Source organism: Antrostomus carolinensis, unplaced genomic scaffold (assembly GCF_000700745.2).
Source record: "Antrostomus carolinensis isolate BGI_N321 unplaced genomic scaffold, ASM70074v2 scaffold5619, whole genome shotgun sequence".
NCBI classification, from domain to species: Eukaryota; Metazoa; Chordata; class Aves; order Caprimulgiformes; family Caprimulgidae; genus Antrostomus; species Antrostomus carolinensis.
Genome location: NW_010336297.1, coordinates 29705 through 57165, shown reverse-complemented (window position 1 = coordinate 57165; position 27461 = coordinate 29705). Strand labels below are relative to the sequence as shown.

Here is a 27461-nt window from a genome sequence, read left to right as displayed (position 1 = left end):
TTAAATAGCTCTTCTCGATGATTCATGATCTTTAGATTGCATCCAGTTCCCTGCCATGGGTCACCAGGACAGGTGGTGTCTGTCTTGGTGACTCTCCTGGAGGAGCATTCAGGTGGTGATGGAGGAAAACTTGCAGATGAAATAACAGAAAGCCATGCCAGAGCATCTAAACCTCTAGCTCGCTTAAAAAGTCAGTGATGAGCGGTGAATATCAGCCGTGATATCAGCAGTGCATTATCACTCCAGTTTAAATATAGATTTTAAAGGAAGTTCGTAATATTTTCTGCATATGGATGTTTTATGGCAGGAAGCATATCCTGCTATAAATGAATTAGCCTGTGCGAGGGGTTGGATTAAAGACTGTGTGTGACTTCAGCCTGGAAGATTTTCCTTTCGGAAGTATTGGCTGTACTAAAGTGATAGATCACTGGCATGTTTTTGAGCTTGACCATTTCCTTACTTTTGGAATGGGTCGGAGGGAGCGCAGTGCTGGAACAACATGTTTCCTTTTGGCTGACAAGTTCTTGTACCTTGGCAGCCAACAAACACGTGAAGCTGAGCAACACTTTATCTGGAGGAGAGGTCTGGGCTCCAGACAGCTCTTTTGTGATCTGAGGAAGGATGGACCCTGGTCTGAGATCTGATGAGGTGTTGGGAGATGCTGTGTGTTGATTTCTGTCTTTATCACCATCTTTCTGGTGGATGTTCTCATCTCTAGTAGTTCTTATTTTAGAAAGGATCCTTTCTAGTGGCCTTTTCCAGGGCTACAGAACTGCTGTTGGGAGATGTTGATATGTTGATGCCAGTCACATAGAGACAGAAGGAGCCAAAACCTCTAAAGGAATAAGGTGGATAACAGCATCCTGCTGCAGATCCAGAGATCCACCTTTGTGGCTGGGTTTGCACTATGCCTAAGGCTGTCCCTGATCACCCTCAGTCCAAATGCACCATGTCACTTTGGCTGGAGAGCAAAAGGAAGCTGGTTGAGATCCTGAGCCCACCAAACACTTGTGTGCTGCTGGCTGCAGAAAATAGGGCGCCTCACCCATGAGGGCTGGTGGTGTGCCTAGATTTTGGATTGACCTTTGACCCCACTAACAGATGTCAGAATAAATTGACAGGGAATATGTTTTTAAATAAACAAATTGCACAAGTCTTAGTTTTTGGTCTTTGTCTGCTCTTCAGAACATCTTTGCTTGGAGTGTGCCTTGGCAGAGAGATGACTCCGGTAAGTGCTCATCCTCCCTCAGGTGATCATAGTCCCGCCCAGTTTGACTTCTCCAGGTTAGAGATAGGTCAGTGCTTCGCACTATCACCTGGCAAAGCCCAGCAGCAGCACGGCTGTTTGAAATGTGTCCAGCACAACTCTAGTAACAAAACCTTAAAGCAAAGGTGCGTTGTTGGTACCCAGCAGCTACATTTGGATGAGGAGCATCCTGTCCCTGTGACTCCCTTGAGGCTGCCCAAGGCAGGGGTCAGGCTGAAGGGAGGTGGTGCCCTCTTGGGAAATAGCTTCTGCTAAAAAGATCTCTTCACCTTCTTTTGCAAGCTCATTTCTTTTGATATTTTTTCTTCCTTTTACAAAAGGCAGTCAACCTTCAAAGGAAGCCATATCATACTGCATTCTATATGCACTTTAGGTTAAAATGGAGTCTTCTCACATTCAGTTCTTGTTAGAAAAATGTCCCTGGGGATCCTCTCCCTCCTCTTGCCCATCGTGACTGCTGACTTGACTTGCAAGAGCTGCCTCTAGGAAAGGGGGGGAGATACAGGATGGGTAATTGCTGATGCTGATTTGTACCTATTTTGTCTTCAATCACCTTCTTAAGTGCTTTAAAATAGCATTAGATTTAATTTTGTTTTCATAGCAGATAACTTGCCATGTCTCTCTTTGGAGCTCAATACATTTTTTAATATTTTCATGCCTACATTTGCCCCTAGCTTGCCTACATTTTAGCAAACCTGGTGTAAAGCTTTGTTAGTAGATAAACCAAAGCTCCTTGAGTGTGAATCTGTTTTTATTAACATTTATAATTCATCAGTCTCCACAGGTTTTTTTAGTGCTTCCCACCTCTGCTGCCATAGGGTTTTGCCACACCTCTCGGATAGGAAAATAATACACGGCCCAGAAGATATCCCACATGTATTGCTGGTTTATCCTGGGTTGCCAACTGAGGTACCTTGTTCTTGTTTTATTATAGTCTGACCTGCAAGCTGTGCCTTTCACGGCCTTTTGATCCTGTTGGGAATGGCACATTAACGAGACTAACTACTTTCTTTGGACAGATTTTTTTTTCCTTAACCAGATAAATACTGCTTATTTCAAGACCCAATTATACCGTCCTTACTCCCGTAACAAAAACCAGTTCTTTGGGGGCTATCTTTTTAATTGAAACATTTCTTTTTACCTACTTTAAACAAACTGTTACAAAAATCTAGGCTAAAGTATTGCAAGCAGTTGTATCTGAAATGGATTGCAACTGGACAGATGAAACGTGGCAATTATTTCTGTTGAAGGCATGCCCTTGAGTTCACTCAGGGTGAGTGACAGTGCTGCTGCCTCGGAGGACAAATCCAGAGCTAATCGGTGCCCGTGCAAGTGCTGCATTGCAGTTACTGTCAGCTTCCATCACGGACAGATACTCCAGCAGCCGAGGGGCTCCTCAGGAGCCCGAGGAGAGCTTGGCTTTACTGCCACGTAACCACACATCTCTCAGTCTGTGTCTTCTGTCCCTCTTACTGCACACCTCGTGCTTTCTGCACGGGTCAGCCTTCACCAGCAGCTCTGTTCTCCGTTTCTCAGTGTAAAAACTGAGAGTGCTTATCCCTTTACAGGGTTTTGACTGGAGGGCTTTTTAGCATCATTTTTAAATATATATATTTAGAGACCTACACATGTCATATTGTGATTACAGCTGTTACACCATTTGAACCTGTCTGCTTTAATTAAAAGCACAAGTTTGCCATAGTTGTCGGCACAGGGTGTATTTTCTTCTGTTGGCAAGTAGTTTGTATCCATAGATAAACTGGCTTGGCAACCTGCAGATGTTGCAGGCACTGGGTACTGATGCTTGAAATAGAAATGGACTCTGAAGAGGATGTGAGATGGGGGGAAATAAATCAGCAACTGCTATTGCATTGGAAGTCTATTAAGACTGATGATACGTCACGCTTACCGAAGCGCAGCTGCAGAAATTGACCACATGAAAAATGAGCACATAAAAAAATATATATTTTAAAATCTTGCGTGTATCACATTATTAAGGTTGAATTTCACTTTGGCATGTTCTGGTAACGAAACTAGTTGCCATTACAATTGTTTGGCTGTTTAGTGTGGAAGTTGGTTGATGGCTATTTGTACAAGCAGGAGAAACTGATTGATTCTGGAACACATTGTGTCTGGTCTGTAAATTATGTGAAAAGTGTGTGTGTGTGTGTTTCTTTTTAACTGCAACTTTAAATTTGCAGAAGTTTTGTGCTGTGTTGACCCTGCAACACCCAGGAGAATGTCAAGGAACAAGAACAGTATCGTGTTATTAAACTCCCATGTGTTAGCTGCTCCTCGAGAACTGTCTGCAGATTCACTTTACTCCTGGGAAAACAATTTGAGGCACCTTTGCCCTCCTTCGAGAAGCTCCCCTTAAATAAAACCATAAATTACTGCTCAGCGCAGACATTAAGTATAAGCACACGGGTGTTGTTAAGCAGTTCACGTGGGGGTCGCTCCTTGATGGGTACGTGGTGAGAAGATGCTTTGCTCTGTACAGCATTTGGTTACCGCGATCTCGACACAGTTACATTGCAGCCTGGGCTTCCCACTGCCTTAAAGCGTTACTGCCTGTCAGGGGGAGGGGGGCAGCTCACTAACTGCCTCTTTCCTGCACACCTTTGCAGAGTGGCTGCATCCTTGTTCTGCAGACTGTATTTTTCACTATCTTGTAAGATTTCTGCTTCTCAGTCTAGGAGAGAGCTGAACACGTTGGTGAGCAGCAGATGGATTTGAGTCAAGCTTACGCTTGGGGATTTGGGACCAGAGCCCAAGTCTTAAAGCGTCCAAAGCCTGTGGGCTCTCCCTTCGGTTAGCAAAATAAAATCCCGTCATCTCTGTTGGCCCTGTGTGTTGCAAACTGGTTTTGAGACCACATGGCAAGATGACTTTCTGTTGAGTGATCTAAGGCTTTTCTTCCCCAGCACGTCCAGCACAATGTTACAAATGTGGGTTTCCTCAAACTCTCTGTAACTGTGCAGGTGTTTGTGTGTGTGTAATTTCTGAGTGACCTGTCCCTCAAGTTCACCATCTTTGGGAGAAGAACTGGGTGAATTGATCGTTCCTGCCTCACGTGTCTGAGCAGGATGGCAGGCAGAGAAACCTTTCGTGTAACAATATCACTGTGAAATGTGGGAATATGGGTTACGTGGTACTAAATCAAGGTGGTCTCTGTGGGGAGTAGTTAATAAATTCTAAATAGGAGGTGACCCTTTCTGAACGCTTTGCTCTGAACTTGTAATTTATGTGCGAGCTCTGTGCATTACAGTGCTTAAAACCTAGGTCAGAAATCCTCCATCCACCTTTGACACTTCCTTTTGTCTTTAATAGACAAATTAACAGCAATAGGTCACAGCCAACTGTGTATTGTAGGTGCAGGTTGATGAGGTCTCTTAGAAGAAGCATCAGAGCGTGTGAGGAGCTCTGAGGTTTAGATGGATTTCCTGCATTACCAGAGATGTCAAATGACCAGATGAATGTTTCTGTACTTAAATCAGATTAACCATGAAGTACTGAGAATTCATTTTTCGAGAAACCCTAAGAAATGCAGCAGAAGTAAATGTACATGGATGCATTTGGACAAGTTAGCGCTTGGTCTGGTCGCTTTATGTAGGTGAACATTAATTGGTTTTATGTCATTTTGAAAATACCACAGATGTAATTTTTTCCCAGATTGGGTTGTGGCCATGCTTTTCTGTGTGCATAAGATGGATGTTTGAATTCCTCTGACATCGAAGCTTTTACTTGGGTAAAACCAATAAACACTTTCCACATGTATTTACTGTGTTATGTTGATGAAGCAGTGTCAGGGGAGGTGCTTGGACAACTGTGAGTTTGAACTGCTGGGACAATAGACTCTGGATTTTAGATGGGGAAAACAATTTTCACAGTGGCACTAGTCAGCAACTGGAAGAGGAGCTCAGGATCTCCAACCCTAGAGACACTCAAAGCTGGACTGGACAGAGCCCCAGGAACATCATCATAAAAGCCCTGCTTTTAGTGGGGGAGCAGACCACCTGGCTTCCTGAGGTCTCCTCCAGTTTTGTCTCCCTGGTTTTTGCATGAGGTGCTGAAAGGAAGGACCAGTAACCAAACACCTTACCCCAGTATTTGGAGGGGAGCAGTACAGGCACATGGGCCTCCCCTCCATGGAAGGAATCCTCTCAGAAGGGTATTAACGTAGTTTTGCACATTATTGCTATAAAAGCCATAGCAGCACTCTTATGTGGGGAAGCACTGCTGTGAGGCACCTTCTGTGGGCACAGGATAGTTTCTGCTCCCCTTTCAAGGCTTAAATTTCGGGATTTGCAAAGCCCTGTTCTTAATTCATCTTTGTTTTCCTTCTGTCTTTTGGTTCCTACTCTTTTTCATTGATTCAAATCCTGGTTTTGTGAAGCTTCTTGCAGTTGTTCTTACCAAGAGTGATTGAGTGACATGTTGAGACTTAACCTTCTTCCACAGATCTTACAAACCTGGTGTGTGTTGCATGTGTGTGTGTCACAGCGGGCAAGTACAGCAGAACTACGTGCATCTGCTGTTCCAGTGGTGGAGACGTGTTTGCTACAGTCCAGCGGAGCTTGTTTGGAAGAAGAAACCCGGTTGCTCTGTCCTTGCAGACAGAGATAAGCGCGTCCTTGGTGCTGGCACCCAGTCAGCGCTGCTGGGTGTCTCGCTGTGTGCCGTGTTTGTAATGCTGACACCTTTGCAGTTTCATTTGATCTTTTCTACAAGATGTGTTTTTTTCTTTTTGTGAATCAAAGAACTCTTGAAGCTTCTCCCTGCTGCACTCTCCATGGTTTAAGCAGGCACACTTTAAATGCAGCCTGACAGCATAGGTTGTTTGGAAGGATTTGTGGGATAAACAGGAGTTTGCCTGCGGAGCATGTGAATCTGTGCATTCAAAGCAGCCACAGATCTGGGGAGCATGGTCCTGTGCTTGTAAGCTGTCTCACCTGATCTTCATGCAGCCTTGTTCTTGCGTGAAGCTTGCTTCATTTCCTGCTTACAGCAGCAAGGAAAGGAGGAAATGCCCATACCTTTTCTAAATTCAAAAGTATGAACTCAGAGGTTGCTGTGTCTTTCAGAGTATGTTACTGAGTTTGTGGCCAAAAGCACAAAGATCTCTGGTTTCTCTGCTTGGAGATGACTGTCCTCATTTCACTTTCTGTAACAGGTGGAATATTGCTGCTTTTTTTTTTTAAGCTGAGTTCAGTGTTCTGTATCAAATTCCTTCATACTGTGGGCTTAAGCAGCCAGCTGGTGTCAAACCCATGCGGTGACATTCTCTTTGCTTTTGTGAAAATTCATTATATTGTAGTAAAGCTGGGGAAGCTGAAATGGAAAATAAGTGAGATGCTAAAAAAAAAAAACAAGCTTATCAGTGAGGACAAAACTAGTTAACTGTTTGAGAGCTGACCCCATGAATGGCATAATTGTCTTCATGTATAGCACTGGGCAAAACGAGCTTTGGGGCAATCTGGGTAGCTGTAAACACTGGTGCCCTGGGTTCTTGTTACCCTTTGTTATCACCACTCAATTAAAGAGGTGTGAGGGTTCTCTGTACGTCTGCTGAGTCTTCTGAGTTTTAGAGGAGCAGTCTGTAAAGTCAGTGTGCTTTTAATCTAGGCTTCTATTAAGCCAAGTTTAAATGAGTTTGGAGGTGCAATAAAAAAATCAGGGGGATGAAGTTAAGCCACAGGTATTTCAGTACATATCTGAGACAATTTTTAAATGGTTGTTGGAGCACACAGGGCAGCTGCCTTGATAAAGTACCAGAAAGAGGATGTCTTGCTTTTTGAAGCATCACCACCAGCATCTCCCCCATATATGCTAGTTGCAATTAGAGATAATTAACACTGAGCAAAGGCATGAGGTTGCCCCAGAGAGAGGGAACCAAGTCCCTGAATAGCTGGGGCAGGGGAAGAGTTTCCCCTTGCACCCAGGGACTAAGATGCTGCGCTCACTGCTTAGGCGTGCGTTGAATCTTTTAATGGGTTGATGATGCTGTATCTCTGTATAGCTAACTGAAGCATAATGGACTTGCTCTAAAATTTCTTGCATTGATAATTTCTTTAGGTGGTTTGCATGATTTTTACCTCCCTTTGTCCCTCTGTGATCTTTCCCTCCATTCACTAAGGAAGCATGCTCTGTTGGCAGAAGTGTCAGCATGTAAAAATAGCACTGCCTTATTCTGCAGATCTGCTTGCTGTGGAGTTTCAGTTAGATCTGCTGACTTGGATTTAAAAAAAAATAATCTTTTCTTCTGCTTTTTGCACCTGCTTGTCCTGGGTGTGCTTGATTTTGTGTTTCAGAGGCAGCAGCCATTTGGTTGCAGCTGAAATCTTGGCTGGATTGGGATCAGCAGCACAGGTGGTTGGGAGACCTGAATTGAGGAGCTTTTGGGGCCAGAGGTGTTTGCAAGGCTGATAGCTCAACACAAAGAGGAGAGATACCTGTAGGCTTTTCACAGCCTCTGTGGAAGTTGCCAGTTCAAAATAAGGAGTGTGTGTTCTGCTGAGCACGCGGTGGAATTGTGCTTGGTGTTCCGAGCCATTTGCTGTAAGTGTATTATCCCTTCCCCTCATTGAATATTGCTGGTGTCTAATCAGATTACATCACAGTTCATAGCTATGCCCAGACAAAATAAAGAGCTGTACTTCAGAAGAACATAAGGATCTTGAGTTACTGCCTTCTTCACACATCGGGCTGACACTAAGTGTTCATTTAGAGCCAGATTCATGAAGGCACGGAGATCAATGAGTCTGGCTATCTAAGTAGATCTGAACCAGATCTCCATCTTTTCACCATCTGGAGCACGCAGTGGAACGTGGTCCTCAGTGCAGTGAGTATCCCTGGCTTATGGAGCTGGACTTAGATACCCATTGACTGGCAGCTTGACTCTGGGATACTGCTGCACAGGTGAGGGGTTACTCCGAAATACCGTGCAATTTTGGCCCTGCGTTCTTCAGCAGCTTCAGGAATTCCAAAGAGTCCTTTCCCTTAGCATGCTTCTATTTTTTTTTGGGGAGAAAGCTTGATGACTCACATTGCCTGCCTTTCTTAAGCCGTTAGTGGGTGTAGCATTTGGAGCAAAGCAGTTGGATCTGCTCAGATTAAGACCGTTAGGTTTACGTAGCTATTCATAGAATGATTTCGGAAATACGTTTGTCTGTAAATTTGAAAAGAAATGGGGAAAAGGTATGGACAATATTAGTGGGCACAGCTTCATTGTGAGTACAGATGTTTAGCAGACCCGGTGTGTTTTCAGTAATGAAATTATTTGTATTCCAAAGGATAAAATGTAAATAATGGCCCTTGGAAAACACAAGTGTGACATTTGCTCTTCTCAGCAAATCTGTTTCTAATGATGCTCTATTTTGGTGGCATTAAAACGTTGATGCGGAATTCTGGGTTCATAAAAACAAGCAACAAGCACCTGTGAGGAGGGATGGGTATTAATTCTTGAAAGAAATACCCAGAAGCAAACCGCTGCTGTCTGTGCTGGCAACACTGTTTATGAAAGGGAGAAGAGGAGGGACCAGACTGGCTTGCACTCCTGACACAAACATGCTCAAACTTGCAGCTTTTGTTACTGGGAAACACTTCTGCCTGGACTTTTACTGCCCTCGAACAGGATGTCACAGTTCAGTGATGCATTTTGTGTCTCTTACAAGTTTGTGAATCAATGACAGACTTCTTAGTTTCTCCAAAACTGAATCAATGCATCCTACGATAACTTCAGTTAAACCTTGCCAAAGCATTTTCAGCCACCTGTGTGTGTGACATCCTCTTTAAAAGCAGAGAGCCACAGGGGAGCTTTTCAGCATGTCCTGAAGGCTGACTAAACCCAGACTGTCCAAAGATCGTCGCTGGGCTGGTTCATGACCGTATTTAATATGTCAGATGAACTGTGTAGTGACCTCCATGTACATGGGTGAAATTCTGACCCTGCTTATTTAATGACAACACTCATCTTGTCTCCCATGGGGTGAGGATTTTGCCCAGTGCTCTGCTGAGAGAACAGCTAGGGTAAGCAAAAATGCTGCTGAGCAGAGGAATAAGCTAGATCAGAAGAAGTCATAAGACCTTTCTTGCATGTTCTTTAACATACTGAATGGAACATGGTCATAGTCTGTTTTAAGGACTTCCTAATGCTGGCGGTTGCCAGGGCAGGCTGTGGGCTAGGGACGGCTCAGGTTTCCTGTTTCTTTTGCTTCTCTTCTGCTTTAACTAGCTGCCACTCTTCTTCTTGGCTCTTCTTCCTCCTTTAAAATCAATGCAAATACAATTTGAGATCCTGCTAGTCCCACCCATGAACAAATGCTAGTTTCTTCTGCACAAGAGAAAATAAACCACCTACAGCATTTTCTTCTCAGGGCTGTCTGGACTGCTTGGGGCTCTAGTAAATGTGACAACTTCATATTAGGCCTCTATAAATGTGTTTTCCAAGTAATTTGCCCAAAAGGGCGCTCGACTGAACATTGCAAGCAAGCTGTTCCTTTGCAATGACAACCGCAGAGATGCAGTACGTGACAATGGCCTGCCAGAGTTCTTTTATTAAATTCTGTTAATCTAAAATCCTTACATGAGTTTGACCTTGAATCTGCATTCATCTTCTGCAAAGATGTTTAAATTAAAACTTTTTTTTTTTTAATACTTCAGGAAATCGGTTTTTGCTGGCTTTGAGCAGCAACTTCAAGAGACTTTGCCAAGTGCTGCTCAGAAAGGCTCATAGTAGCTGTAGGAATAACGATGTCCTGTTTTCTTTTCCTGGCTGGTAGATGAACAACATCCCTCTGCTGTCTGCAGTTTCTATTTTGTTTTTCCAGCTTACAAGTCTTACCTGGAAGCTGTTGACACCCTGAAACATAAAGTGCTACCACAGCTCTACTTTCAGGTGTCTGTCCCAGTGGTAATGCTTACAAGCCCTGTGCTGGTCACTTTCAGGCACAAGCCCTCCTTTTCTCCCTGTCTGCTGTGGCACCCTGGCGCTGACCCCATCATCCTTGAGTTTCAGGGAGGCATCCGCATAAACAGTTTTGCAAGATCAAGGTCCATGCCCTGTGTAATCAGTGATGGAAGCTGCTTGCTCTTCTAACAGCGTGAGTTTGGATAAGGGTTGAGTAATGACCATTAACTTAAAATGTCCTGCCGTTACTCATCCTGTCATAGCCTCCGTGTTCAGAGTTGTATTTAATAATCTTGCCTGTGCTCCACTCCTGCTTTAATCTTTGCTCGAAAATGGAAGCCTCTTCTGATAACTTGGAAATTACAGAAGTATTACACCCATTTTTCATCATTCCATCCTTTTTGGAAAAGAGGGAAGTAGCTGGCATATTTGGACTCTGCCCTTGAAGATAAAGATGAGCTCGTTAATAAGTTGGAGCCTTAAAGGCACTTTCTGAGAGGCAGTCATCTTCTGAGCCTTCTAGGGTTGCTCAACAGTGAAGCGAGAGGAGGAAGATAAGAGGTTGATTGTAGTGGGTTGTTTGGAGTACACAGAGGCCATGCAGTTGTACAGCTGCACATTTCGTCAAATAATCATTTCCTTGATATACGATCATTATTAAATACAAACATAATGACTCCAATAAAACAATTGAGTCTCTTCCCTACAGTCTCTCCCTGTTGTCTGTCTGCAATGTTGAATGACAAGCAAACATCGAAAGAAAATCATTTATGCCTTTATAGTGGACTCATTGTGGTGTCATGGTCCGCAGGCTTTCGTTTAATTATCTTACACGAAAAAGGTTTTTGGTCTCATACAGGCTTAGGCAGGAACAGGGAGAAGCAGGGAAGGTGGGAGAAAAAGCACGTTTTGCCTTGCAGAGTTGCCTTTTACTTATGAGAAATAGGGCTGATGTTATCACCCACTTTCTAATCAAATTTGACAGGAGCATTTTGTTAAGCCACTTTGTCTGAGTGGGAATTCTGATGAATACAGCTCTCATCTCCGGTTTTGAAGTATTACTTTACACTGTTCCGAGCATTGTTTGCCTTAATAGATGAATTATTGTAGTATGTCAGAGAAGGAGATAATTCACAGCCTCATTGTAAACGGGGAGCCCAAGGCACAGTAGTTTTAACTTGAATAGCTGCAGAGCAGTGAACGGAGCCCAGGTCACCCACCCAACATACTCTTGGTTTGATGAAAAGTTTGCTAATCTGGCCTCAGTGTTTCTTTTCAGGAAATTATAGCTACTGGAGAATGTTGTGACTTTTTGCCAGGGACACACTTGTACATGGAGTGGAGACGGGCAGTGCTTTGGGCACGCTCCCGACACACTGCTGCTTCGGGTGCTCGCTTTGCCACTAAGTTGGTCTGTTGATAGCACTGGAAAAGGAGTTCTCTCCACTTGGTCTTCTGCCCCCCTGCCTCATGGATCTGTCCTTTAGTAAGTGGGCAGTTGATCACTTATGGAGCTGGTTTTTTTGAAAAGATAAACCATGAATTAATTTGGAAGCTGAAGCAGGTTTTGTATGACCGTGGCATAGCCCAGCGCAATAAGCTCCTTAGCAGATTGTGAATACTCAGCTGCATAGCCAATATCAGCACACGCACACGTGTTAATGTTGCTTCCAAGGTCCATTGCTGTTTGCAGAGTATGCACGTTGGCCACCCACCCCCTCCTTCTGTCAGTAAACTGCTACTGTAACGTGGAACTATAATTTATATAAAGCATACGTTACTCTTGCTCACGAAGGCTGTCTGGCTGAGATCGGGTAGAAGAAACAAATCCAAACTACCATCTCTTGTTATGTTTGGCCATTTTTAAACCACTGTGGTGGTACAAAATGGTTCCCTTCTGCCAGTTTGTGTAGCCAGCTGATCCCAGCCCTTTGGAAACAGGAGCATCAGTGCAGTTCTGCTGGTGGGAACCAGCCTTTGCAGAAACCTGCTGGCAGTTGAGATAAACCCTTTGCACCGCACGTGTTCCTGGAAGGACTGCTGAATGCATCAGTAATGGCCATGGTGCTCCAGCTCAATAAATCAAGGGGCGGTGAGAGGCTTGTATTTAATTTTTTTTGCCTTCTCAGGAAATATTTTGATTCTTTACAGATAATACATTTGGGACCAGGGAGGTAAAGCTCTGTTTAACTCTGGTGCTGTTGCAGTAGTTAATACATGGAGGAGGACCAGTGGGATTCAGGCATGGGAGGAGATGGGCTGGTTCTGTCCTTCTTTCAGTCTGGTGACTGATTTTTAAGAAGGGATTGCTGAGGCACCCCCAAAATAAAAATTGTTTTGGCATATCTGAGGAGGTGATCCTTTCCAAAATGGTGCTGTTGTTGTTCCACATCCAGAAACTCTGCAGGAGGTGTACCCGTATCTCCATGGGCTGTTTCACCTGGGTAGGTATGTAGGGACACTTGGACACAGTTCTTGCCTCTGCTAATTAAATGAATGCTGAGATTAAACAGCCCCTTGTCTCTTGTAAAGGTTCTCTCTCCTACACTTAATTAGACACCAGTAACATTAGTTTTTACACAGGAATTGGAAATGCATGGTGATTTTATTGTAGCAGCGCATGTTGAACGGAAACTGGTTCCCCTTTGCTGGGTCAGAAGCTGCTGCCACACAACAGCCTTTTGGGGCCTCCCTGCCACCTGCCCCCCTCCCCGTGTGAGATGGCAGCGGACTGCGAATGAGAAGGCTCTGGGAAATAAAACCAAAGCTCACTCCTGCCTGTGACAGCAGCACTGTAAGCCTTGGGGCAAGAGGCTGTGGAGAACTCTTTAAATGGTCCTACAGCAAGAGGAGCAGAGAGGGCAGCTGGAAAGACTTCACAGGGGACGTGCATTTGCTGCAAGAGTTACGTTGATATTTTGTGGTACAGCAGAAATCTTATTTCCAAGGTAGTTGAACTCAGTTTATTCTGAATTCAGTTTATTGTAAACTGAGTTTATTTATCAGTAAACTCGGTTTATCGATTGTAGCAAGTTATTGTGCAGAGGAACGGGAATCCCTTCTTGTCATAGCTGTTCGGAGTGATCGTTTTCCCCAGCACTTCATTTTTAGGCAGGTTGACTTTATAATTTAAGTGCTGTTTGAGAGGGATTTACAGTCTGGAGGGGGGGCTGAGCAGCACCTTTCTCAGCAAATTGTTGACCAACCCCGACCCGCTCCCTGCAGCCCTCCCCAGGTCCATGCTGACCAAACTGAGGTGCTGGCTCAGCCCTCCCAAACTTTCCAGCAGAACCCCTCATCCCCCTTCCTGAGCAGGCTCCTGAACCCATCTTCTGCAACACTTTGTTTCCAGAAGGGGCATTAAAAACTTCTCAAAACCATTTTTTTTCGCTTTTCCTTCACTTTGTTAGAGTAGTCTTTATTCACAGAATAAAATTAACACCTCAAACTTCCATGCTCTTGTAAACACTTAACTGATAACATGAAGTTTCAAAAGGTGGGAAGAACCAGTAACCCCCCTTCTTTCCTACCCAGTTGGGTTTGGTTTTTTTCTGTGGAATAACCTTTTTATTCCAGGTTTTCTTTACTTGGTTGTGGGGTTTTGTTTTAAACACGCACAACTACCAATGTATAGACCCAGCTTTGAATAGCTGTTTTACTGACCGTGCCCACCCATCTGTGTTGTGTGTTGAAGGGATATATGTGAACTTTGGTTATTAGGGTTTCAGTTAAAATATTGTTACCTTGCAGTTTAATTTTTATAGTAACTGACCCTTGTTTCCTAGTCTCTAAAACACATGGTGTCTTGTTTCCTATTTACTGTTCTGAAATGACTCTTCCTTTTTTCTTATAATGGGCTTAGGAAAGCAGTGTCACTTAACCATTTGCAGTCCTTCATGTTCCAGTATTTCAGTGAGTTTTCAACCTGAAAGACCTGCCTTTTGCTTACACTCGATTGGGAATTGTCCTGGTGAATGGCCATGGAAGTTTTTGTTTCGTTTCTCCATCTCTGCTGTTGGAGTTGTGCCAAATTAGGCTCTGAGTTACTTTTTATTTGGCAGTATGTCCAGAGAAAAATGCCCATGTTTTAGGACAGAAATCCACTTTTTGTTGTGGATGTTGTCCTCTTCCTCCAGTTGCTCTCTCTCCATTACGCCTTTCCCCATCTTCTGTGTCGCTTTTCCAGTTAACAGAGTCCATGGCCGGAAGCGCTGGGTCTGGATCCAGGCTGGAGTCCGTACGCTTTTCCCAGCCACCCGTACGCTGCGAGGCTGCAGCTCTTCAGTGTAACCAAATAATATTATTTCAAAAGCTCCTTATAAAAACATGAGTAATTGGGCAAGTGACAAAGGACTTTCTGTTTATCTTTTTGAACAATGCAAAATACCAAATAGCCACAATTTGTTCCAGTTATTTAGTGTCTTTGTTCCAGAGCCATTTCGTGGGCACAGGATTTAATTCTGCGAGAATGCAGGAAGATGGTGACTTGTTTTCATGCTTAAAAAAATAAATAAAATTATTACAATTTTCAAGGTTTTTTTATCCAGGAAAGTATTTTTTACTTGCACAATACCAGTTTTAAAGCCTAAAGAAAATACTTTGCTGTATATTACAAGTCTAAGGTTATTTTAATAATCAAATGAGGCTTTTAAATAGTTGTTCCAGAGAATGCTACAGTTTGGAAGAGCTTTGTACAAAGGCTGATACTTGTACCCTGAGAATAGTAGAGTTGGTTTGTAATAGGGACTAAGCAATTATCAAAACTAACACTAACCAAAACAAAATTATACTGAAACTTAATAGGCTGATCAAAGTTGATAATCCTGATTAAAGTGGGAAATGGAGGAATGTGTGTGCTTTTAAAAGGGAGAACTTTGGAGGAGGAACACTTGCAAAAAAGGACTCTGGCTGTCATGCAGTTGTCAGGAAGGGAGATGAGCGAGGGCGTACAGCAAATAGTGCCACCTTCTGGCAATGTGGTCTGCGATGGCAGGTACGTGTGACACCCTGACCCTACGTGTCACTGACCTCTGAGGCAATATGTAGGATTGCTTACATATTCTGGAGGAGCAAAATCCTTTCAAGCATCGGGTCTAAAGAATCTACATATGGAAAAACCAGATTGCATCTCCCTGGGTTTATTTCCAGAATGTGGAAATAAACTGTCCATAGATGCCCACTCGCTTGCCAGCTTTGCTTCCTGGCTTTTGACATCTCAAGCCCTTTTCTTTCAACTCTTGGGCCAAGGAGTTGGGCACGTAAAGCTACTGGGAAGAACTGATTTAATCAGGTTTGATTGTTCAGCTCTGGTCTCTGGATGAACAAGAATGAAACAAGAATTAATCTCTTCCCAAGGTGGTAGATATCCCTGAGTCTGCCCAGTTAATAGCCTGGTCAATTCTACAGTTATTATGAATCTGTTTTACAGTTGCTCTGGAAGACTTGGCACCTGCCTTGTGATTGACATGCCTAAATCCCAGGCAGAAGTCTCATCAGGGGTCTCACCTGCCTTGTGTTTTGTTTTTCAGGTGGTACCAGAGAGATTGGGTCTGCTCTCACCAGGATGTGCATGAGGCACAGAAGTATAGAGTCCAAACTCCGTCAGTTCTCAAGGTGAGTGACTCTGTACCTGGCCCAGAGCTCGAGGTTCCTCTTTCATTTGCTACTGGGGAACACCTAAGGCTGTTCACCAGCATTGGTCTGACCACGTCACTGAGACCAGCAGTTGTTTTGCCCCGCAGCACACTAGGTGTTGTGAACACACAGGATTTCACCGCGTGTTCTGGGGACTGGGCTTGTCACCTCGAATCACTCTAAATGCTGCACATTCCCACTGTCAGTTCCTGTTGCTCAGTGCTGAGCAGGTGGCTGCTGATGTGACCGACCTGTCTTTGTTTCAGGACATTAAGCTTTGTCAGTATGTTTTAAAGCAGGAGCAAGTGTTGTGCTGCCTCCTCAGCTTACTGGAGAGCCCAAATAGCTTACAGCCAAGAGAGAAACTTTGAGCAAACACGTATGGAAAAGGCAAATTCTCTCATCCCCTTTTTGCAGTTAAAGTTAAAGACTGCAGAGGTAATGGGAGACAATTAACTTGTGTGAGCTGGGCTATACATAAACAAGCTACTTCTGTAGTAAACAGTGTTTTGCACATGTGCCTTTTTTAACCAGACTTAAAAACTCATAACTTCTAAAGTTATACTTGACCTAAGGTGAACCAAAATGATGCTTCACCAGTTGCCTGATGACCTGGTATGTTTCTTCTCTTTTAAAATGAAGATATTTGTGAAATTGGCCACGAGGAGACAACTTTAGTCTCTAGTTACCCCAGAGTTAGCTGTTTAAAGTATTCAATCCCAATTTCATTAATTAGCGGAGCATTACTAGTGCTGTATCATGGGCTCCACTGGCGAGAGGTGAGGCACATCAGTGGCAGGATGCTGTTCGCTTGTACAACTGCTCTGTCTTCTTGTGCATATACATGTGTTATTTAGATTTATAATCTTCATGGCTGCATGAACCTTTCCAGTCTCCAGACTATCCATTTAAACTGCTCTTTGTGTGACAGATCAGTAGGATCCAACTGTTCGCGTTGGCCCTGCGTCGGGTCACTCCTCTGATTTACACTCTGTTCCTTACTGGCCTGAACTTCTGCACAGTAATTCTGGTTATCTTGTGATGTGGATTTTTTTTTTGATCCAGTCCTTTCTTTTGCTTTCTCCAGCATAAACATTTCTATGTTCTGATATTTACATTTTGACACTGGTAGCTGTCGCAGCAAAAAGTAAAAATACTCCAATATTGACCTTGGCTCTCTATATAAGAATAGGGGCATCTGCAGGATTTGATTGCTCTTTGTGTTTTTTCAACAAAATTAGTGCTTTAATTGACTGTCTGATAAACCCACTTCAAGAACAGATGGAAGAGTGGAAGAAAGTGGCCAATCAACTGGATAAAGACCATGCAAAAGGTAGTTACAGAGGAAGAATTCTTTAATAGGGATAAGATTGTAATATCAGCTTTTCTTCCTCTTTTCATGTTTGTACTGGGGAACCGAATGACATGCTTAAAAATATGTAATAACTTTTGTCTTCTAAAACACTCCTCTCTCAAAGTGCCTAACAAATTTTTAACCCTTGCATATACATTTTGAAGGTTTAGTTTGCAGGACCCCAAGGGATGGGTTGTTTTTCAGGACTGGTTTTAACTCTGTTAGCCCACTCTCACTGTATGATCTCCAATAGCACTGAGGATTGGGGATGCTGCTTCTATCCCTGCAAAGCCCTGGGGTGTAGTTAAAAGCTGACTGTAAGATCATGTTATGTCTCAGACATAGTGTCCTCCAGAGAATGCACAGCCCTGTAAAACATTCAGCATTGTTATGTTATATCTGATGCGATACAGAGATGTGCACCTGGGGAACGGGAAAGCTGTGTCACTGGGCATGGGATGCTCAGAGCTGCAGATGATGGCTCCGGAGGCTTTCCTGGGGGAATGAGCAGGAGGCAGCAGTCTTGCACGGCAAGAGCATATTGGTAGATGCCTTTGGCTTTGCTAAAGTTGTATTGGGGATGATGGCCATCTAGCATGGGTGCTGAAAGCAGGTTGCAGTTCACCACTGACCCTTGAAAATTGAAGACTTTTGCTATGTCTGAAAGAAGCAGCATCACCATAATTTATTTTGGGGAGGGTGAGAACTGATGTGAAGGAGTGTGCTTGGCCTCCAAAAGAGGATTTGCTTCTTGCCCCACTATTACTGTGGTCAAATAGAAACAGCTTAATCAGCAGCTCTTGAAAAAATTTCCACCTTGTGCTGTGGAGAGTGTTAAGCAGGTAGTGAGCAGGAGGGAGGAATCAGCTGGGTTCCTGCAGGTAGGGGTGACCCTGGCCAAAGTGGCAGTGAGATTTAGGGTTCAGTGGGTAGACTTGGGTGTTGGGGGTGCAGTTGGCCCCAGTACAGTTCCTGTCTCTGTCACCAGCCTGCTTCTATTTTTTCATCTATAGAGGATTAATAACATTGACCTCCTTTGTTAAAGAGTATGTGTCTATGTATATACATGTATACATGCCTTTTCTCTTTTTTCTTTTTTTTCTTTTTTAAAGTGTCAGTTTTCATATCTGGCACCTTTAGCGTGCCTGGACTAGAGATGGAATATTTTGTTCTGGGATTTTAATTCTCCCAGGATTTGCAGCTCATCTGAAAATGAGGACAACCGCAGTGTGCTCCACTTCATCAGAAAGAGCTGGCAATGTGACCCTTCCTTGGGCAAAGTTTTAGCACCCTCTCCCTCTGCCTCACTCTCATGCTGGAGAGGGATCACAGGATATTCGCTGCTGTGCCATTTCTGGATACTTGTTTTTGAACACAGAAGTTTCAAGAAACCTGTCATCTCTCTTTTCCATTCCTGAAAGTGGATGGGTCTCTGAAATGAAAAGCACTCTAATTTTGTACTGTGTTCTTGGCTGTTATTTCTGTAAAGGCTTTGTTTATTTGGGAAAGATTTTGGTATGTGAATGTGCTCACACCCTAAAATGTTACATTAATCCAAATGTATAGGCATTATAAAATGCAAGTTCTAAGTCACTTTGATAGTAGCTGTCCTCTTAAAATTTGTAACCTAATGTCTTTAAACATAGCCTTTTCTGTGAAAAACAATCATTTTGACATCAAGTGTATTGATAATAAAAGATTGTGTGTTTTTTTAGAATACAAAAAAGCCCGCCAAGAAATAAAAAAGAAATCGTCTGACACACTGAAGCTGCAGAAGAAAGCAAAGAAAGGTAACTTGCTTCATACTTGTACTGTTAAAAACCTTTTGTGCTGTGCTCATTGGCAAAGGTTGAACAGCGATAGAACTTTCTATTGTAATAGTTCAGTCCCCTGTAATGTATTCCTGAACACCAGAGTTCAATTATTATGTGTCATTTAAATCATATTCTGAAGCTGCTATCTAATGTTCTTATAGAAAAGCCTTAAAAGTATTTGTACAAAAAGTCAATCATGTTTTAAAATAGAGTGCTTGCTGCTAACTTATTCTTGTTAAGAATGCTGACACTGTAACATGACTTGTGCAGATACCTGTAAAATTTTCTAGAATCTTTTGGAATAATATAAAAAAAGCCATTATGCAAATGTTCTGTAACTATTAACATTTCTCACTCTTCTCCCTTTCTACCATCTTTCTTTTTTCTTTTTTTTAACAGTCTGTAATCTCCTAAACCTTACATTATTCCTCAGAGTGTGAGAAGGTGGCATGGGTTGTTGTCAGGGGGAGGGCACTTGGCAACCATGGAAAGCTATAAAGATGAGTAAGAAAAGAAAGGGAGTTCTCCACAAAGGCAATCTGTCTTTTTTAGCAGCTGAATCTCAAGCTCCTGTTGCTCTCCCACCACCATCTTGTCACAGGAGTTTCATCATCATATTAATGGAAATATTCATCACTGCAGCATTGCCATCACTAAGGGTTTTACTTGGCCGAGTGCAAACCCCATCAAGCTTTGGAAAAATGATACAGAGCTTGTACAGGAACAGACTTTCTGCCAAGAAACCAGCACTGGGCTTTTCTCAGCCGGGTAGGAAGTGTTCTTTCAGCAGCTTTCAGCATGCAGGTTACAACTTGTGTTTCCCCTCCTGCCTAAAAACTGTGAGCCCAGTGACAAGCAAAATAAATACTGGGGCAGGGAGTTTCTTGAACTTTTTAAATTGTGTGTTATCCAGAACAGGTGAGCTGTTTCTAACTGTCCTTCCTAATAGGTGAGTCAATAATTGTGCTGGTAGAAAGCCACATGACTGGAAAGCTGCTCGTGAATTTTAGCTGACTTTAGATGAGGGATGAGGGAGCTTAGATTAGTAGGCTCTGTGTGTCTGTGTGTCCATGGAAAAGTTTAGTGTTTTAAATCAGAATGGTCATCTTTAGGAGGACGTGATTTTTTGTGGTAAATTTTATTTTTAGGTGACGTGTAAACGTGTTTCTCATTTTGTGTAATGAATTCTCTGACTTCAGACCAACAGCTGTAGAGAGTCTGTGATATTCCTTCCATTTCTTTGCCTCTCTTCCTCCCTTTTCTGGTCTCATCACTTCTTGTCTCCATGTGATACAACAACCCCTCAGTGCATGGTCGGTGAGAGCTGAGAAAAGCATGCCTCTGATATGGGAAGAAGGAACCATTTTTTGAACCTGTTTCTATGAATTGACAGCTATTTGGCTCCATCTCCCTTTTATCCTGGTTCTGAGTAGTGGATAAATCAATCTGCAGTCCTGGAGGAGGACACAGCATTTTCTGTATGGTGGGAAGAGGAGAGAGAAGCACTTAAAGCCTCCTGGAAAAAACCCCACTGTTCTCATACTGCAGGTGCCACTGTAGGTGTCTGTCAGCAGTGGTTAAAGCAAGTGGACTTGCTTCTTGGATTTTTTGGGTTCCTATCTCCTTCCCCAAATGTGTGCTGTGTCTAATGACAAGGGTCAGCATGCTGGTGTCTTGTCCTCCCTTGAGGATTAAACATCTTTGAACAGGGAGTGGAACAGGCCTAATTTTGCTATTTTTTTGTATCAGCCATGCTATGATTGAAGACTTTTTTTTTTTAATGTCATTGATTGATTTTGCTGTTATGACATGCTTTGGGAGCCGTCAATGAACCTGCTGTATTTCTGTGCCATATCCCTCAGAACTGCTGTCACACACATGGTGTTTGGGTCTGGAGCACAAACCCAGTGGGGCTGAGGTGAGATTAAGACCAGTCACAGAGGGACATGTATGGGGAAGGTGGAAGCGATGAAGGCTCACAGGTAGCCAGTAAAGGGGAAAGAGGGAGCTGCAGTATTTCCGAGGAGTTCTCATGGCCCCTGGGAAGGAGCGATGCAGTGAGGTGCTGAGGCTCATCGGGGTGTGAGAATTAATGCCAAAGCTGCTGGTGCTGTGGGTTCCCAGCACAAGTAGGTGGGAGGTGGGAGGAAGTTCATCCTGTCTTTTTGCAAGATATCTACAGTGCTTAAATATAGAAGAAAAAAACATATCAGATGCTTTTTCTCCTTTTTTCCTTTTTGATCCCTACCTTGGAGGAATAAAGCATTGGTCTGAGTGCAATGCCAAATGTTGCTATGAAAGCTTTTTTGTGTGTACCCACCCTGACGGACCTGTTTAATGTGCTATGTGGTGAGGTACGTTGCTCTTGCTGTCACTGAGGGATAAGAAAAATCAATAAGGGGTTTATTTATAAAATGATAAAGCTGCAGAAGTGATTCTCCTTTAGGTCACAAATGAAATGCAGGGAAACTCTTGGGTGAAACTGTCCTGGCAGACACGTGGCTTGGTGCATGAATGTCTTACTGTGTCAACTCTCCCATTTCCCTGTTGCTCAGACTTTCTTTTTTTGTTCTGTTCTTCCTCAAGCAGGCCCTGTCCCTTTGATTTTTCTGTAAAGTTACTGACTCACCTATGGGAACTCTAAAACAACCAATTCATTCCCTTCCTAGCGCTTGTAAGAATATTTTTGAATTAACCTTATGATCATCTATGGGCAAGTGAGATGTTTGCTGAATTCTGGATTTGCTTAAATACTGTGCATGCTACTAAAAATGTCCTTCAAGCTTTTTCTGCTATGACTAGATGGGAAAGTGGTTTTCTTCTGCTTTGGGCAGCTTCAGATCTAGGAACTCAAATATAACCCTCTACTTTTCTCATTTGCGTCATGGCAGTGGTGTCCTCTCTCCCTGCTGGTGAGGCTGCAGAGGTGCCTCTCGTAGCTGATGGCTGCAGCATGCGTAGCAGCTCCTTGCCTGCATCCCAAGGATGTTTGGGAGAAAGGGCCGTGGGCTACGTAGCTTGTCCTGGCAGGAAGGCCTGAGGTTGGGCAACCCACCTTAGCGCTGAGGGCAATGCACACGTTGGGGTTTGCCTGTTCTCTGGCTTGTGCATGGTCTGTTTGTTCTGGTTCCATGCGGCCAAGTTGAAAGTTCGGGCTGGGCATTTAAGATCATTTATTAGAAATTATGTTTGCAGAGTAGGTGTGTTAATTACAATAAAGGTGTTTCCAAAGCTTGAGGTGACAGGGAAAACACCAAGCTTTCCAAAGAAAACAAAAAGATGTTAGAGGTCCTTTTTGGAAGTTTGCTAGAGTGTATCTGGTAAAATGACAAGTCTTTGTGTGTCTGAAGGTCTTCCATTTCAAAAGACCTTACAGGGAAAACTTTCATTCTTTTTGTTGTCTGTAACTATTAAAAAAATAAAAATCCATATGAAGTCTAAATATATGTAGTCTAAATCGGATCCACGTGCACCTCCCAGATCCATGCAGTTCCTCGGGGGTATCATGGTGATCCTCAGGGTGCATCCCTTTCCTTACGCCCTGGTTCCCAAGGGGAAGAGGCCTGTAGAGCCTGTTGCCCGCTCCAGCGCTGAAACTTAGCTCTTGTCTGAACAGATGAAGCCATGTAGTGGATGGAACTGCATACATCTTCTAAATTGCTCTTTGTTTTCAGACAAACATTGGACATCAGAAGTCAGCCCAGCTAACCTGAGTCGGCAGAATAATTATGCATATATTTAAAATAAATTCCATGTTTAGGTTTCTGCTGAGTCAAGGCCTCATAAGTGGATCCATAGCTGCTAGAAGCTGTTGCTGTTATCTTGAATTCAGAGAAGAGACAGCAGCTGTGGCTCTGCATGTAACCATTTTGGAAGGTTAACAAAATGCATGATTCTTAGTTTAAAACAAAAAGCATCAAGTGACTAACTTAAAATATAACTGAATGTAAAATCTGGAGTGCATGTTGGCTTTATTTCCTGTATTTCAGCTTGGCTATTATTGATTAACTAGACTTGCTTCCCTTCTGCCTATAAATTCACTGGCAGGTTTCATTTTCAGGTTCTTCATGTGATACTGTGTGTGAGCTTGGAGGAAAATGTTTAAATCCAAACAGATTTGTGAAAAGGACTTGTATGTAACACTCCAAATAATAAAACGCGTGTTAATGGGAAAACTGAGTTTTATTTCTAAGCCATTCACAGAAGTTTCTGTAGAGTGCCCTTAACATTCAGTACAGCGTTTCATCTTGTGTCCCATCAACACTGAGTATGCAAACTCACAACCTCTACTTTTGAGTATGCAGCAGTTTTGGAAAGTATTCTTACTTTTAATGAAGTTGAAAGAGTAGAACATGATTATTAATTTCCTGTAATACTGCCAAAAGTGCTTTTTCTTCCCCTCCTCCTGGTTAGCAAAGATGACCTGTTTGTGTTTTAGAGCCTTCACAGCTGTTTTTGTGTTACACTCTGGTCTTTGAAACTGTAGTATTGTTATACTCAAGGATGATTGCATAAACCCTGTGACTCTTAACTGAAAAACATAAAGCTCTTCAATGTAATTATAACTGAAGAATATCTCAGTTCTTAAAGCAAATGCTGACCTTCTCATTCAAGTACTTTGCACTCTTTCGGTACTTGGCACTTGCCCTGTCTCAAGTGGCAGCCTGGGGAGGGAAGACCCCTGGCCAGACCCTTTCTCTGCCAGGACATAGATAGCCTTGTTCCTCTAAATGGATCAATCAGGTGTGGCATGGTGACTGAAGTGAGAGCCAGAACTCACTGTGGAGTCATTATGATACAGCTCAGAAGGAGGAAAGCGAATGAGCAAATTATCCTTATCTGCTGCAGGGGAAAAATCCTGCGTGGATGAAGCCATAGTGTCTGTGAGTGTTTTTTGGTGGGTTTTTTTCTTCCCCCCTCCCCCACCCCACAAGCTTATAATGTGAGCTCCTCATAATAAAAATCCAGTGAAGATGTTGCAAAATCAGTGACTAGAGATATTTCTTTCTTTTCATTCTTTGAGTTTTGAATGCCTCTTGATAGTTACCCTCTTTTTGACAGCAAGCCAGGTTTATTGCAGAACTTTATATATAAAGTTTTTTAATTCAAATACACATATCATGGTTAATCTTTTTTATGTTATTCCATATTGCATCAGCAATTAGTTTAGTTTTTAATGTAATTAACAACCTATTAATGTAATTGCAGTAGAGCTCATCAAAAAGCCCTGTGGTTACTAATGCAGCACCTGCCTAGAGTTTTGCGTTTGAGTTCCCTCTGTGAGGGAATGTGCTTTGTACCTCTTCACCAGCTTGACCAGAGTTTGACAGTTGTCTGTGTTGTGCACTGAAGCACAGGTTAACATGTTCTCACCTAGGAATCTGCAGGCTTAAACAAAGTTCCTAAATTGATTTAAATCTCTTAAAATAAAACTGTATGGTAACTAACTGGGAGTTTAATTTACAGCAGCTCATCAGGAACCAAAACTACTGCGTTTGTCTTTATCAGCAACGAAAGAAGTCAAAACAGTCTAGTCCAAACTGCTCACTCTCTTGTCTTGGCGCTGATGATAATGTCTAAACTCTAGGAATGCTGGAATACCAGTTTGACTTTTTTTATTTTCCTTTCTGTGTCAATTTTGTGTCCTGCAATTTCTCACCATGCGCACCTGCCTGACAGCTGAGGCTCTGGGTAAGTCTGTGCCATGCTGTAACCCTGGTGGCTGGTTTATTGTAGCCCTTGCTGTGGCCTCTTTATGGTGTCTGGTCTCCACTAACTGCCTAGACTTTAATTTCTAATGAAACTAAAATATCACTTAATCTTAATGAACAAACCATCTTTTGATTTATTTTCTTTGGGCATCTAATTGGAATGCTGTAAAAGAAGAAAATCAGTATTGTAGATAAACCTCTGGTTTATTTTAGAAAGGGATTAACATGGACTGATAAATCATGTCACAGTTGGGAGAGAAGTAAAATGGAATAGATATGTCATCAAGGTGATGGTCAAATAATCTAATATCTTATTGTTAATATGACTTTTAAAGTCTAGAGCTTAAAGTCCTTAGTGTTGTTCTTTGTAAATCTGTGATCCAAGTCCCCCTTTTTTCCGAAAATCGCATGCACCTTTCTTAACCAATAGATAAGAAATCACTATATTTAACTTCATGCTGGGGAAGGGGTGGAAATCAGCATCACAGTTGTCTCCTCTTCTGCTGCCTGATCACGTCTCAAATCTGTTTAAATTGGAGTGCTGTTTCAGTTATATTGCAATTTTAAAGTAACTGCCTTGAGATCTTCCTGTGAATGAAACAGTGTTTCTGAATTTGAGGGAAATAATCATACCTCCACTTGTAGGTGTAACGATGTAGGTGTTGCCCTTTGGAGAAGCCTGGATGGATTAGATTGTGAGACTCTCAGCCAAGGTGCCTCAGCTGTGCTCCTGGAGCTGGGCACTGTAGCGCCTGCTGCTTGTCCCCTTCTTTGAAACCATGCTTTGTGTTTTTCCTGGTTTATAATTCAGTCCGGAAATTCCCTTTGGTAACTTGGAACTTCTGTTTTAAGGGATAACTTTGCACTTTTGAACATCAGCAGCTGATTCAGATCTCCAGTAGCCACCAGAAAGACTTGGATTTGGTTGCTGAAGGGGTCTGAAGTTAACCCCAGCAATGAGGTTTTCCACCTTTCTGTAAATGGTGGCAGAATTTTTCCCTTCTCAGCCTAGATCCATTTTAGTTTATTTGTTGGCTTTACTGTGCAGGGCTGAGAGGGGTTGTTCATCCTGGCAGCTGAAGCAGGTGTGCTCTTCTAAAGAAGGTGATTTGGGAGTGAATGACTTGGAGCCTGCTTTGGTTTGTATGAGTAGAGATATACTCAGCATTGTCTCATACAGTATAAATTCTGCTATTCTGTAGACAGTGTCCAACATTGAATATTCAAGTTCTGTGCAGACACCTAAAAAAGTGGGAGGGAGCACTCTTTAAGTGAGAATGTGGAAAATAATAATTTCACCAACATTTGGTGCATTACTTGGTCAGTGAGAGCATTAACTTTAGCAGTCAGACTTGCACTGAGAGCATTTAAAAAACATTGTTCTCCCTTGCTCTTGCTGATAGCCTTGCTAGTTTAAGTAGTCTTATAAAATATAGGCATTAAATTGGGTTGAAAATTAGATTTTTTTTTCCCTTCTCCCTAATATGTTTCCTTTACTAAAGTTTTTTTTTTTTGAAAAATAGTTATTTAGGAAGCTGAATGAGGCTTTCAGCCAGGATTCACACAGAAGATTGTAAAACTGAGGGTTTAATGCATATTGGTCCTTTAAAGCTCTTGCACATCATGGTAATGATATGAAGCACATGCTCTGAGGTAACTTACGTCCTTGGAGTAGCAGTGGATTCACGTTCATATTGATGAGCAGCGGTTAAGCTCTCTGCGGTTCGTTAGCTGTTACTTGCCTGTGTCAAGCCACAAGTCCCCAGGCTGTTGGAGTGTGGTGCTGTTGGAGAAGTCAGTCCACAACTTCTGGTCTTACATTTCTCCTCCTGTCTGCTGGATTTGAATTTCTGGCTTTTCAGATTGTTGACTCATTGTTCTGAGTGCAACTGGACATGCTCCACAGAGCTGTCCCTACATCATGTTCATGTCTGGCTGGTTCCACACCAGAGACCTCTGACTACTTTGATGCTTTTGACCGTTTCTAACACTGATTGCTTTGGTGGGTCATTCAGACTTGCCTGCAGCTGGGGTAGGAGTGTCCTTCCAGGTGTACTTTTACAGCTGAACCATGATGAGACTGTTCTGGAACTATTTTCTGTCATTACGATAGTTTTGTTGGTTTGGAAATGTTTCAGAATTAGGAACCTAAAGCCCAGAGAATGCGAGCTGGAGAGAATAATTGATTGTTGATGTTCCTTATGAAAGCGTGCCTCGTGTCCACAAGTGAAAATAGTGCAGTCAGTTGTCAGGGATGCCATAGACAAGTGACCTTCCCTTTGTAATTCAAAGGGGAAAAGAACTGCATTGCTCTCCGGTGATCAGTGTTACTTTCTGAGATAATTAGTGGATGCAAAATAGCAGAGACCCAGGGTGGGTGAGGAGCAGAGGTGATTGGCAGTGGCCCTCACATACTCTGGGTGTAGGAGTGCTGTTGGGGGGGCTGTGCTCTGGTCTGCAGTAAAGGAAACTGGTTAAATTGGGCAGAGATCTCACTCCTCAAATTCCCGAGCTGTCTGAGTGCCATGAGAAGCAGCTGGCAATTCGAGCAGTGGGAAGAGTTATGCCTGATTGCAAATGATTCGCTATATTGAGGTCTGCCTTGTGAAGCTTTCACAGGATGTTAATAAAGCTTTCCTGCTCCTAAAAGATGAGTTGCAAGGAGATATCAGGAGAGAGCAGTATTCAGGCCATGTAAACATCGGATTTCAGAGCCTCATCTAAATGATTCACCTAAGCTTGTTTCCTGCTCTGAATTATACCTCAGACAACT

At 42.9% G+C, this 27461-nt stretch overlaps 1 protein-coding gene across 1 annotated transcript in view; it reads left to right on the top strand.

Moving 5' to 3' along the window:
* MTSS1 (MTSS I-BAR domain containing 1) overlaps positions 1-27461 on the top strand; it is a gene marked incomplete at its 5' end in the record, with an annotated part of 109933 nt that overhangs the window by 60560 nt on the left and 21912 nt on the right. The window contains 4 exons of the mRNA XM_029086680.1: positions 15704-15788; positions 17051-17142; positions 18879-18953; positions 24657-24668. Coding sequence (XP_028942513.1) covers positions 15704-15788; positions 17051-17142; positions 18879-18953; positions 24657-24668 — 264 coding nt within the window. The remainder of the gene's footprint in view (positions 1-15703; positions 15789-17050; positions 17143-18878; positions 18954-24656; positions 24669-27461) is intronic.